General features: G+C 39.2%; 1 protein-coding gene across 1 annotated transcript in view; it reads right to left on the reverse strand.

The window, feature by feature from the left end:
- Window positions 1–11,712, reverse strand: part of blnk (B cell linker) — a 27,754-nt gene extending 16,042 nt beyond the window's left edge. The window contains exons 1-3 of the mRNA XM_005933591.3: window positions 11,526–11,712; window positions 11,235–11,297; window positions 4,978–5,024 (exon numbers count right to left, since the gene is read on the reverse strand). Of these exons, the coding sequence (XP_005933653.1) occupies window positions 4,978–5,024; window positions 11,235–11,297; window positions 11,526–11,594 (179 nt within the window). The 5' untranslated portion in view covers window positions 11,595–11,712. The remainder of the gene's footprint in view (window positions 1–4,977; window positions 5,025–11,234; window positions 11,298–11,525) is intronic.
- Window positions 11,713–12,063: the final 351 nt, after the last annotated feature.

Below are 12,063 nucleotides of genomic sequence, written 5' to 3' on the forward strand. Positions count from 1 at the left end.
AGGTTTCAGTGGCCATACTTTCAGCAGCCCTCTTGCATCACATCTGTCTTGACTCACTTCAATTCCACCCTTCCAAACACTGATATTTTACCAACTGTAGATAACTTCATATATAGGAAATTTCTAGAGAATGGCTTCGAGTTATCGGTATGTTATACAACAGATTGAAAGGTGACTTGGAACTTGCCACAATTACACGTACAACTCTGCTAACTTCCTCTAACAGAGTGTTTTATTATTTAACACTCTGTTTCAACTAATATATCTTTGTTAATGCATGTCTAACTTATGCTTTTAGCCTTAAAAATGATCTGTTGTTAAGGTCATTATGTCATGGAAAGTACCATGTTGTAACCCTGTTCTATAAAGAAGAAGAAGAAAAATAACAAGTATGCCGCCTCTCATGTTAGCCTGGAAGGAAGTTGATTTACTACAGCATGTATGCGATCATCATGGGAATTTATTTTCTTGGTTTTTGTTTTGCTAAAAAAAGTCTACTCTGCTTTTAATCATAGTCAGAGGAAGATGTAATATGAGGAAGTTGTGCATGGTGAGAAAATACCAAGAAGTAAAGAGACAACTTTGCACTTTTAAGGTAATATCTAAACAGATCTCGCAATGAGAAGAGAAGTCAGCATACTGTATGAGGACAGTCATACCATAAGCCCCAAAGAAGCCAAAAAAATATCTGACATCATCATTACACCACCACCTCTCGCCTGAACAAGGCAGGACGGATCCATGACCTAACCATCTGAATCCACACCTTGCTTGGTACGATTTGTTAATTAAGTTACAGTTACCTTCCTATCAGCTCAAATCTCTGACCTCTGGCATTGAGTTGTTGAGTTTTCACCAAGAGAATGGCCTGTCACACAGTTTCTTGCTTTTGGACCATTCTCTGTAAACCCTGGAGATGGTTGTGTGGGAAGATCGCAGTTGAGCAGCAGTTTCTCAAATAGTCAGACCCTCCTGATCTGACAGCAACAATCACAGAAACACTCAAATAACATTTCTTCCCCATTTGAATACACTAGCTGAACTTCAGCAGGATATCTTGAATACCTAAATGCTTTGAGTTGCTGCCATGCGATTGGCTGTTTCAACATTTGTGGTAGCACGCAGTTGTACCAGTGAGTGTATAAAAATACATGCGAACACAGTATGAGATATTTAGTCTGTCACTTCACCTTTGTCACTTTTTTCTTTCTATATACGGAAGCGTGTGTCCATTTCATGTTACATAACGTGTGAAAGTGTTGCAAAAAGTGGCTTTTCAGATTGGATTTCGTGTGCTCTGAATCATACTGTGCATAGTGTGGACCTACAAACTGCACGGTGCTGCTTTTTTCAAAGTAACTTTATGGTTTGACAAGTGAATGAGTGATGGGATAAAAGAAAATAAAAGACCAAGTATGGAAGTTCAGGGCTTCCAGTTTTACATTTGAATTTGTAGTTGCTAATTTTTACCAATTTTATTCGTAAATAAAATATTTACAGTGTGCAAATATCTGGAGACACTCTTCATTTCTTTATAGTTTGCAAGGAAAGAAGTGCACCCATTTATGGAAACAAGTGCAAACATATGGAAACACAGTATATAGGGCAAAGCAGTTTGAACAATTCTAATCGGTAATTGGTATGACCACCTTTATTTAAGAAAAAAAAAAAGCAGGAACTCTCTTAAGAAAACTTGCATGTCATTCTTTTAAGTAGTCTTCAAGAGTAGTTCTCCACGTGTCTTGAAGGACATTCAAAGCTCTTCTTTGGCTACTTCTTGTTTCGTTCTCTGTCGAGATGATCCCACACTGTTTCAATAATGTTGAGGTCCGGGCTCTGGGGAGGCCAATCCATGACTCATAGTGTGTTTTCTAACCCAGTGATGCATCAGCGTAGGTTGACACACTGTACACTCACACAGAAATAAGCCAAGTTTTCTTTCTAGCTAATAAGTCTTTGTGAATCACCTTCTTGGTGCAAAAATACTATTTTAACCCTGTCAAACTGCATTATTTTTGGCATTTCTTGGTATATTTCACTAAATAAATGGGAAAAAATTGTCTATTTTTATTGTCTAAAGAATATCTACAGATGCAGATTTAAAGTGGTTATTTGGTAAGATGTGTGTTTTTTTTCAGCTAATGACTTTTGTACATGCTGTTAAAATGATGAGATAAATATTTTTACATTTCACTCTAAGATTTAAGTACAATATGTTGTATTTATGTTACAATATTTGAATTTTCCACGCAAGAAAAGTTTCACTTAGATTTTAATAATGCATAATTTTCAAGAAACACATAATAATTAATTAAATTTTTTATTTTCTAGTTTAATTTTTTTTCACAGAGCATGCCGGTTGAAACAAGTAATTGTAGCTTAATGGTGTCTGTTTATATCACACACATGGGAATACATCAACGGGTACATACCATACAAACAAGAACACACATGCAGCCACATGTGCAGGTGCAGTCAGACACCCTAACTTCCCCAAACACATCTGTGCATGTACACAGATCCAGCGGAAACCAGCTGTACGCGAGCACACACACAAATATTGTAATTTCATTTCTGCTCCTTCTCTTATTTACACATGAATACAAGCAGATCTGGGGCAGTCACACTTTATCATTTGGAGTCTACTGCTTCTATAGGTCAGTCTTCTAATGTCTAATTTCGGTTGGCCTGGGTAACCTTGGTTTCCTGTACTTACTTACAAGAGGGGCAACCAGTGTGGTTTTCTGCTAATGTAGCCCATCTGCAATAAGGTCTGATGTGCTCTGCGATCAGACACGCACTCCTGCACACTTTGTAATGAGTGGTTATATTGTTGTTGTTACCTTCCTTAATACAAATTTTATTTGTCGCATGCACAGTACAACATTTATTGAACATGTAGTGAAATGCTTGTGTCCGAGCTGCAGACGTAGCCGCGCCATTCCAGGGCTTTTAGCATGGAGCTCTAGCCAGGACCCTTACTGGATACTGGGAGGGAACCGAACTTGTGTGGGAGTCACAAACAGAGATGGGCAGTAATCTGTAATCTGATTACTTTTTTCAAGTAACGAGTAAAGTAAGGGATTACTATTGCAAAAAAGGTATTTAGGTTACCGTTACTTTCCCGTAAGCACACTGTGTTACTGCGTTACTGCGTTACTAAAACCGGGATTCTTTTGTGAGTGTCTCATGACAATGACGTAAGTGAGTGCGACGTTCGTGGCAACAGCTGTGTGCAGATCAAGAATGGATAATATATCGAGTGTGGGAGAGAGTATGATAAATTTTGAGGTTATTATATCATCTTATGCCACGTTATACCCCTAATTAAAGATTGTGAAATTATTATGTAGTTTTAGTTTGCATTATTCTCCTGACTTAGAAAAAGGGGATAACTATTACATTTATTAAACTGATTTGTGTTACATTAGACTGCTGATTTATTGTGAATGAGTGATATTGTTTTATGATGTATGATACAGCTGCATTATAAGAAATACTGTTTTCAGAGAATCATGGCCTTATTTGTCTGATTAGAAAGGAACAGAACATACTGCACAGGAAGCCAAGGTCATAACTTAGGCTCACTGAGAGAGAAAGAATGTGGATGTTTAGGTTTTATGACGCTGGAGGGGGGCTGAAGCTATAAGAATGTGAGAAATGGTCATACACCTCGAGATCTGCTGTTACCCTCATCGGCACATCTCCCATCCGGATGTATTGCGCAAAAGTGTTGTATGGAATAATGAGAATTGTATGGAATAAAATGACTATGATGATTGAGCATTTATACACCGTTCTTCCTTCAGCCCAAAGATCAAAGAATTGGGAGGATTTAACATCATGCAGTGTTTAAAGCATGGAAGTACTGACCTTACTTTGAGTTTGATTCGTAAAAAGTGCCAAAAACATTAGCGTCCGCTGCTCACTGCGTGGGAAGAAAACTTCTTTTTACAGCGGAAAAACCCCTTAACTTCCGAGCAAGCACCGAGTGCGTTACCACGGAATGGTAAATTCACAAACTCGCGGATTCTTCCACTGACCGCTGCGGCAAACCTGCACCAGGGCAAACCTCCGCCTGCCCCAATCCTGCTACAGGTGAAAATAGAGCAACAGAACCACTATATAAAAAATTCATTTTTTTGCTTGATGCATAAAGTTAAAAGATTAAAACTAATAAAACAAATTTTAAAAAGAGACTTTTCCATTTGATTACATTTTATATGATAGATTAGGCAGAAAGTAGAATTGGGCTGAAAGATCTATTGCTTTATCACCTATTCAGGTTGTAAATTATGTTTCTAAAAAGTAACTAAGTAACTAATTATTTTCAAAAATAAGTAATCAGTAAAGTGATTACTTTTTTGGGGAAGTAATCATTATTAGTTACTGATTACTTTTTTCAAGTAACTTGACCAACACTGGTCACAAACCTAGCCTTTAGCTGCACCTGTCCTCCAGGTGCCGAGGTTATGAAGCTCAAACTCATAACCTCGGCAACAGCACAGTGTTCTGTCATATAAGTACCTCGCGCTAACCGATTGCGCCACTGGAGCTTCCTGTCAGCTGAAAGCAGTCAGGCCATTCTCCTCTGACCTCTGATCTCAAGAAGAGCTTTTCACTCAGAGAACATTCACTCACTGGATATTTTCTCTTTTTAAGAGAAAAAAAAAAGCTTATGGTTTGCAGTTTGGCACCAGCATCCATGATGCTGCCCATGCAATCAGCTAATGAGATATTAGAGTTAATGAGCAGTCGAACAGGCGTACCTAATGAAATGGCCAGCTAGTGTTGTTGTGAAATGTTTTGTAGCTCTGGACAGAGAGATCAGTCAGCCTGTGGTTTGTTTTGTCAAACTGCAGCAGCAACAATAAAAAGAAATGAGAGAAAAGGAGAACTGAAGGACGGAGACGGGGGGAGAGAAAAGGAGGATATGATTGAGGGGTGTGATGACAGAGGTACGAGGGTGTTACTTACGGCTGGTGGATGAGACTAAACTTGCTCAAGTCACTTTCACTCAGGTTCTGAAAGAACATCAGAGAAATCAACTGTTAAAAAAATGTGACAGGATGGGAGGAAAATAAGAGACTACAGAGATCACAGATCGCTGTGATTCCTTTCAGCAGAGATGATACGGCGAGGATGTCACCTTTACTGGAGCAGAAGAGACATGAATGCATTACCTCTTTAGGAACAAAAGATGGCAGCATCTCACTTAGGGCCTTTTTTGGAGGCACATGTGCTCAAACTTCGCTGTAGCTCAAAAAAAGGGCACAGTTTAGCCACATTCAGACACTAACCTAAAAGTGCTGTTGGTAACATACTCCAGTAATTTCACAGGAAAGCTGTGGGCTGAGCGTCTTGCTTATGAGCCCAAATATCTACTAACACAGGAGTAACATATTTTTTTTATTAACAGAGTGCTTTTATAAGAATTAATTCTAAACTAAAAGCTGATAGAAAATAATTTTGAAATCAACATTAAATGAACGTTGGCTGTTTTGTTTGTTGTCGCCCTTCAGGTTTGGCTCGCTCGTCTTAATACAAACAAACCCCAACCATATTATCATATTACCCAATTTTCTAAATGATCTCACATTAAAAAAAAAGTTTAGCCGACTGCGCTTGTATTAGGGTTTTTTTTGTCGTATTCATAATGTCTGTGTTGCAGTAAGGCGTTTGTGATTTGTAAATGAAAGGAAAATGATTACCATAAAATATGCAACAAATTCCGCTAAATTATGTATTCCCCTCTTCATTCATAATTCATTGCTCCAGGTCGTTACTTGCTCTGTCTCTCTTCCGTTTTAAATTTGCTGTAATGTAATGAGGATCCACGGCCACAAATGTTTGGGAAAAGTTGGGAATTTTAGTTTGCGAGACGTCACGTGACCCGACGGAGGCGTGTCATAACAGGCTGTAATATAAAGCGTCTGAATTTAACGTAAGAATGATGTATAATTGGTCCTTTATTCAATAAGTATGATGTGAAACCTGTGTAATGATATGCTGTTAAGCTGATTAAACAGTAGCTGTTTATTTATAAGAGAAATCAAACAGGGAGGGGAGTTAGCAATTCAGCTCACACTACCTTGATGTGTGTGTTTCGGTTGAACAAAAAGCCGCATTACCTCTAGGAATAAGCCCATAGCATAGCTGAAGCACTCTAAGACTGAGATTGGGATTTAATCATCTGTAAATTTAAAAGTGAGATCGCTTAATATGAAAGACTGTGCCTCCTTCAAAGCACTGATCCTTGCCCTCGCAGATACACACTTGATCATCACGCAGTCTTACAGGAAGAAGAAAAAAACGTCTGTATAAAATCAGACTTAGCCTTTTGACACCGAATGAAATATCAAATAGTCTGCCCCAGTGGATACTCAGGCACAGCTCACACAGTGAATTATTTATAGGAGTGTCTGTGCTTGTTCAAATGAGACACAACAGCTCTACAAGGTGCATCCGTTCCCTTTTTTCCAGTAGGCCCAGAGTCCACGTTTTATCGTTTTAAAAATGCTCATGGTCACACTGCAATGCTTTACATGCTTTTAGATCTTCCGTCAGGCCTGTTAGTAAATGTGAATGGGGCATTTTTCCTTTTCACAGTCTTCTTGTAAACCATTTTTTCATTGTCATGATGTGACATTTTTAACCTTGACGATACTGATAGTAGCATTAGCAAGATAAAGGCTATATCTGAAATTACTTCCCTGTGCAGTCATTCATGCGTATGTAATAAACCAAAGTGAGATTTTAGCTTTCATTTGTAGAAGTAGTTTATTTTTAAACAGGGACACGTATGTCACATGAACCAGGCAGCACACAATAGCATTTATAGTCTAACCTAGTTTGTAATGGCCCTCAAAATCAATACCATTCATAATCTATATAATAAATACACACATTAAAGAGGTGGAAGGGAGCTAAAACTGCTAAAAAGGTGGAGAGCATGTTTAAAGCAAACAAGCCAAGCAGGCCTGGCAAAAACCAACCCTAGGGCGGGTTTTTTCTTGTAAGATAAATGAGGAAATTTTCCAACTGTTATTTAAAAGTGACTCAAAACTATTGATGGTAATAAACACATTAAAATCACAGAATATCCCACTGGAAAGTCTACATTGCGTCAGTGTGAAATCTCGGTTTCACCCTAAACCAGGTGCACAGACGACCACTATTCTTGTTTCTGTTCATGAGTGGTTTGCTGTCGGAGTGGCAAACAGCAAGGGCAAGGGTCTGACGCACCGAACATTTGTTAATACTTCTCGTTGAAACGAGTTTCATTTCACGATAGAGAGAACAGCTTCGCAGCTACACGGCCACAAAATTACCCCTCGGTTCTTTCACGGCAGCTGCACAAGGTCTCATGACTGTCATTAGGTGAGAGACTTTCCACATGTTCACAAATCTACACTGGATGTCGACAAGCTAATTCTGGTTTAAGGTGTTTTTCCTGCTTTGTGGCTCTGTTATCCATTACGAGGCAGCTGTGTCAAAATTCAAATTAGATTCAGTGAGACTAAAGAATTACTGCTTATTACGCTGAGGATATATTATTGCAGAGTGCCGCTGTAGATTTTTAAGGCCAACGGCAAAACAGAAATATATACTGCTGGCCCGTATACAAGTCACTTTATTAGGTACACCCTACAGCTGCTCTTTAACAGGTGGAACTGGGAGCATCGCATTACGGACACGAAGCTGTGATACTATCATGTCAGTATGGATTAAAATTTCTGAGGTATGTTTCCAGCACAAGACACTTCTGAATGCAAAAAGCAGTCCAACCCTGCACCTAATAAAGTGGCAACTATATGCAGATGTGCTATATGTGCTCCATAGGAAGCATCTGCAATGGAAGCATATGTGGGTTTTTTTTCGAGGGGCCTTTGTTTGTAATGTCAATGTGATACACCAAAGCTGAAAGTGGCTTCCCCACATAGCCGCCACACACAGGCGGCATTACAGAGATGGAAGCTGACAGTTCTTTTGATCTTCTGCTTCCACATATCGCTTTTAACCTGTCTACCTGTGTGAGCGAATGTGGCATCAAAAAGACAGAGATTACCTTTATCTGCGCTGCGCTGACTGTCTGTCATTCTGCTCCGTACTGTATTATACAGCCATCCACCGCTCATATGGAATAAAACTGTTTTTCTTTTCCCACCTTTCATTCTTACCGCTAAATCGTGACCACGCGTTGTGGGTGCAATGTGAATAAGATGCATTCGAGCCAGGAGCTGACGATGACGTTGCCAATGGAAAGCAGTTCAGATCTGTGTTGCATGCTTACACTTTTTTTTTTTAAATGGATTTTATGACCTTTGCTCCAGCCACTGTACATCACATGAATATGTAAAATAAGCCAAAGGCAATGCTCAGCAGAAGCATGCTCGCTGGATGACATTCAGATACCAAAGTGCAGGCCCTGCTCTGCTTCTGGACACATGCTGAGCTCCTGATGAGTCAAAAATAACTTTCTACAAATGTTTCTTCTTCTTTGCTGGATTTTAAAAACCTGTAGAAGATGCAAATAATGCCTCCATTCTCCATTTATTAATAATTAGTTGTTTCAGTGATGTCGCTGGAGCGTTAACAACACTGCAGTCGTTGTCAAATGTGATTTTAGGTCAACACAGGCAAACACAACCCCTTCAAACAATACAAAAACGTATATTCGCATATTTTCAGAAGCACACTGATGATTCAACCACTGAATCTTTAAAAAAGGTTGCTCTTGTAAAATAAAGGAAGTGACATTACACTGCCAGGGGCAATTTCAGGATAGAAGAGGAACTGGATAGTTGCAATGAGCAGCGTCACTCGTAGTAGAGAAAGTAAAGAGCACCATCTGCTGGATTTCGTCAACTGAAAATCCAACCAAAACCTTTCTCAAAGACACAAATGTCTTTACAGTAATGACTTTTTTCAGATATTTTCCAAATATATGTATCTATGAAGCTATTCAGTCAAACACAGACAACTTTATACACTTTCTGTAAGCATGCTCATAAACACCAGTGAACATGTAGTGCCATAACTCTTCTGTAACTTTCCAGATCCGAAAAGTGAAGCTTCTGCATTCTTTATCATTACCATTAGGGGGCGACCTCCCTGGCTGTTTGACAAAGACTGGTTGTCTATAGGAAAAGGATTCCACTAATAACTTCAGAAAACAGTTTCCTGACTGGGCTGTAGTATAAGTTGTGAGTTGGAAATCTTCTCTGTCTGGTTGTTTTGTAAATTATGGTTACTTGTAGAGCCACTAATGCTTCAGGATCCACCTTGTGATTGACAAGAGTGCTCAGATTTTTCAGTCAAGGCCCTTGCTTATCACACCCCACTTCACTGTGACAGCCAACATGCTTAAAGCCTTCACAAACTAGCAGGTGTCCATATTTTATATACAGTCAAAACAGCCTAAAATCAGCTTGCTAATATATTCTAGTAGCAATGCTAACAAGATGATACTGATGGGAGCATTTGATTGGAGGGACAACCAGGAGGTAATCAAACCACAAATATCTGTACTGTAGAACTTAAAATAGCAGATTATATAACATGAAGTATTATATACAGTCTATGATTTGTGCAAATTGCTTGCATATGCTACACAATAGTTAAAAATGCCAACCTGCGTGTGGAGCAAAGTATAAAGTCAAGAGCAAAACAAAACACAGAATATTTACTGCAAATTTTATGCCCGTGAACCCAGTTGTTGTTGAGCCACTTTGCTCTGAACCACAAATGTCGACCTCCTCTTGCGGCACTGGAGAAAAAGTTAGAGGTTTACAAAAGTCAGCGTGATTCAGCCTCTGAGGACACCGAACAGCAGAAGGAAATTTCATCCAAAAGTGATCCATCGAGAAGCTGGTTGGGGATTTTATTTATAGATCAAATTCCTTTGCTGCAGTAAAAATACTGGCTAAAAAAAAAAGCTTAAAAGTTTGACTGGGGAATGTCTGTCAGACACCGCAACCTTGAAGCTAGTTAAACTAAAAAGCTGGGCAGCCACTCAATAAAAGCATGGGTTTACTTAAGCGTGCACTGGCTGGATCCATAGCTAAGGAGATCCATCAATCGATACACATACTGTATGTATATGTATATTTGAGATTGGTGATGTTAACGTGCACATCAAAGCCTCTGCTCTGAAGTATTAATCAATTTGACTGATAAAATCCGCATCTTTTTTTTTAACTATGCAGACCAAACACTTCAGTGATGCAATATCCCACCTAAAGTGGAGTTAGCTCAGGGTCATTGAATAATGAATAGGCGACTAGGCCGCTGCTCTAATTTAGAGCGTGGCAAGAAGTGTGCATAAGCGTCCACTTAAAAGATGCATATGAATGAAAGCTTCTTCAGGCTTGGCAGTGTGTGGGAGGTTTTTACTGAAGTATTATAAAGATCCCCCAAAACACCAAATATTAGGGAGTTATAAACCCTCACTTCAGTTATTTGCTGCATAAAATCCTCTTTAAACAGCGTTCCCCCTCATGACTGAAGCAGATTTAGAGATACTTACTTAAGTAAGTGGGGATTACAGCTTTATTAGCCATGAGACTCATTTCACACTCCTTACTCTCTCCCGAACAGGGGCACTCAGCTGCGCTCAGTTTGGCAGCCTGCTTCTCGGTAGCTATGAGAAAGGCCTCAGAGATTGTACACACAGCGTGGATGATGGAGACAGAGCAGCGAGGGTGAAACCAAAGCAGAAGTTACAACAGATACACAGACTTCCACATTAGCAGGGCCACAGTTTACACAAAGAGCAAGTGTGGGAAGTAATGCAACCGGCTTTTGTCATGTTTCGTATCCTGTGAACTCTCCTGTTTTTCAACTTGAAACGTGCTTTTAGATTCATAGTAAAAGTGTGTTCGTCAAGCAGTGACATTTTAACAAGAAAAACAATAAAAAAAAATGTCTGCCAGAGTAACAGAGAGTGAGAGTGTTACAAATAAACCAACCTCAACTGAATTTTTTTTTTGTGTGTGTGTGTTTTCTAGCAAAATGGCATAAACAGCTCGAGGAAATGTAATTATTCTGCTGCTGTTAATGTCATAATCACAATAATAACAACTGCTCGCCAGGATTTGACCATTTTAATTAGAATAACAAACTGAACACAACCACAACCCTGATATGATCCTGGGTGGATTAGTAGATTATGTAACTGTGTGGGAGAAAGAGCCATTTCTGGATTATTCAGGTACAAATGAGGAAAAACTCACCAGAAATCTCTGTCCATTAATTTTCAGTCTGTTTACGGTGACGGCGCATTCTTGCATATTATTCTGAGGAGAGTAAACATATCCATTCACTATTTTTAAATGACTAATTACACACACTTATTGAATCAAACAAACATTTAACTTCCAGTCATCTAATGTCCTGGTCTTACTTTAACACTTTAGCCGCTTATGTGCATTAACATTAACATTATACGTGACCCTCAGAATGAACTGGTGAATATTTAAAGTGCGACAAAACACAAGCATCTCTCCCATTTCCAGTGGACTCACCTTATACAGTAAGAAGGCTACTTTTGCCTGGTCCCACCCCTCGCACTCCTCTCTGGACGGCAGGTTCATTTCTGTCTCTACAGGGAACCTCTGAGTACGAGTGTGCTTTTGGAAGTACAGTAATAGACTGACCCGTCACGCACCGCAGCTCTAGCGCAGCTTCAGCAGGGAGAAGTACACACAGCAAGGTCACCTCATTAAAACCAACACACGTTTCCCGTCTCTCTCTCTCTCTTAACCCATAAGTGGTGTGGCAATTCATGTCTTCATAAATTTTAAAGTTGTCCCATACAATACAATGAGCCATTAACGAATAGGGAAGCGGGGACTTCCTCGTTCTATATAAATACTTCTGAAACAAAAGTTTCATAACAGTGGGACTTAGTTTTTTACATCCTAGCTCATGCCTGCTTCATTTACAGTTAAATAAAGGATTTTGATTTCAGGGGGTGATCTTATTACACTCATGAGATTCTTTAGGTTGCATTATTCTCTGAAGATGGCCATAAATAGAGTGCATTCCTTCATTCAGCTTTTT

Source organism: Haplochromis burtoni, unplaced genomic scaffold (assembly GCF_018398535.1).
Source record: "Haplochromis burtoni strain Fernald_Lab_line unplaced genomic scaffold, NCSU_Asbu1 Contig_170, whole genome shotgun sequence".
NCBI lineage: Eukaryota > Metazoa > Chordata > Actinopteri > Cichliformes > Cichlidae > Haplochromis > Haplochromis burtoni.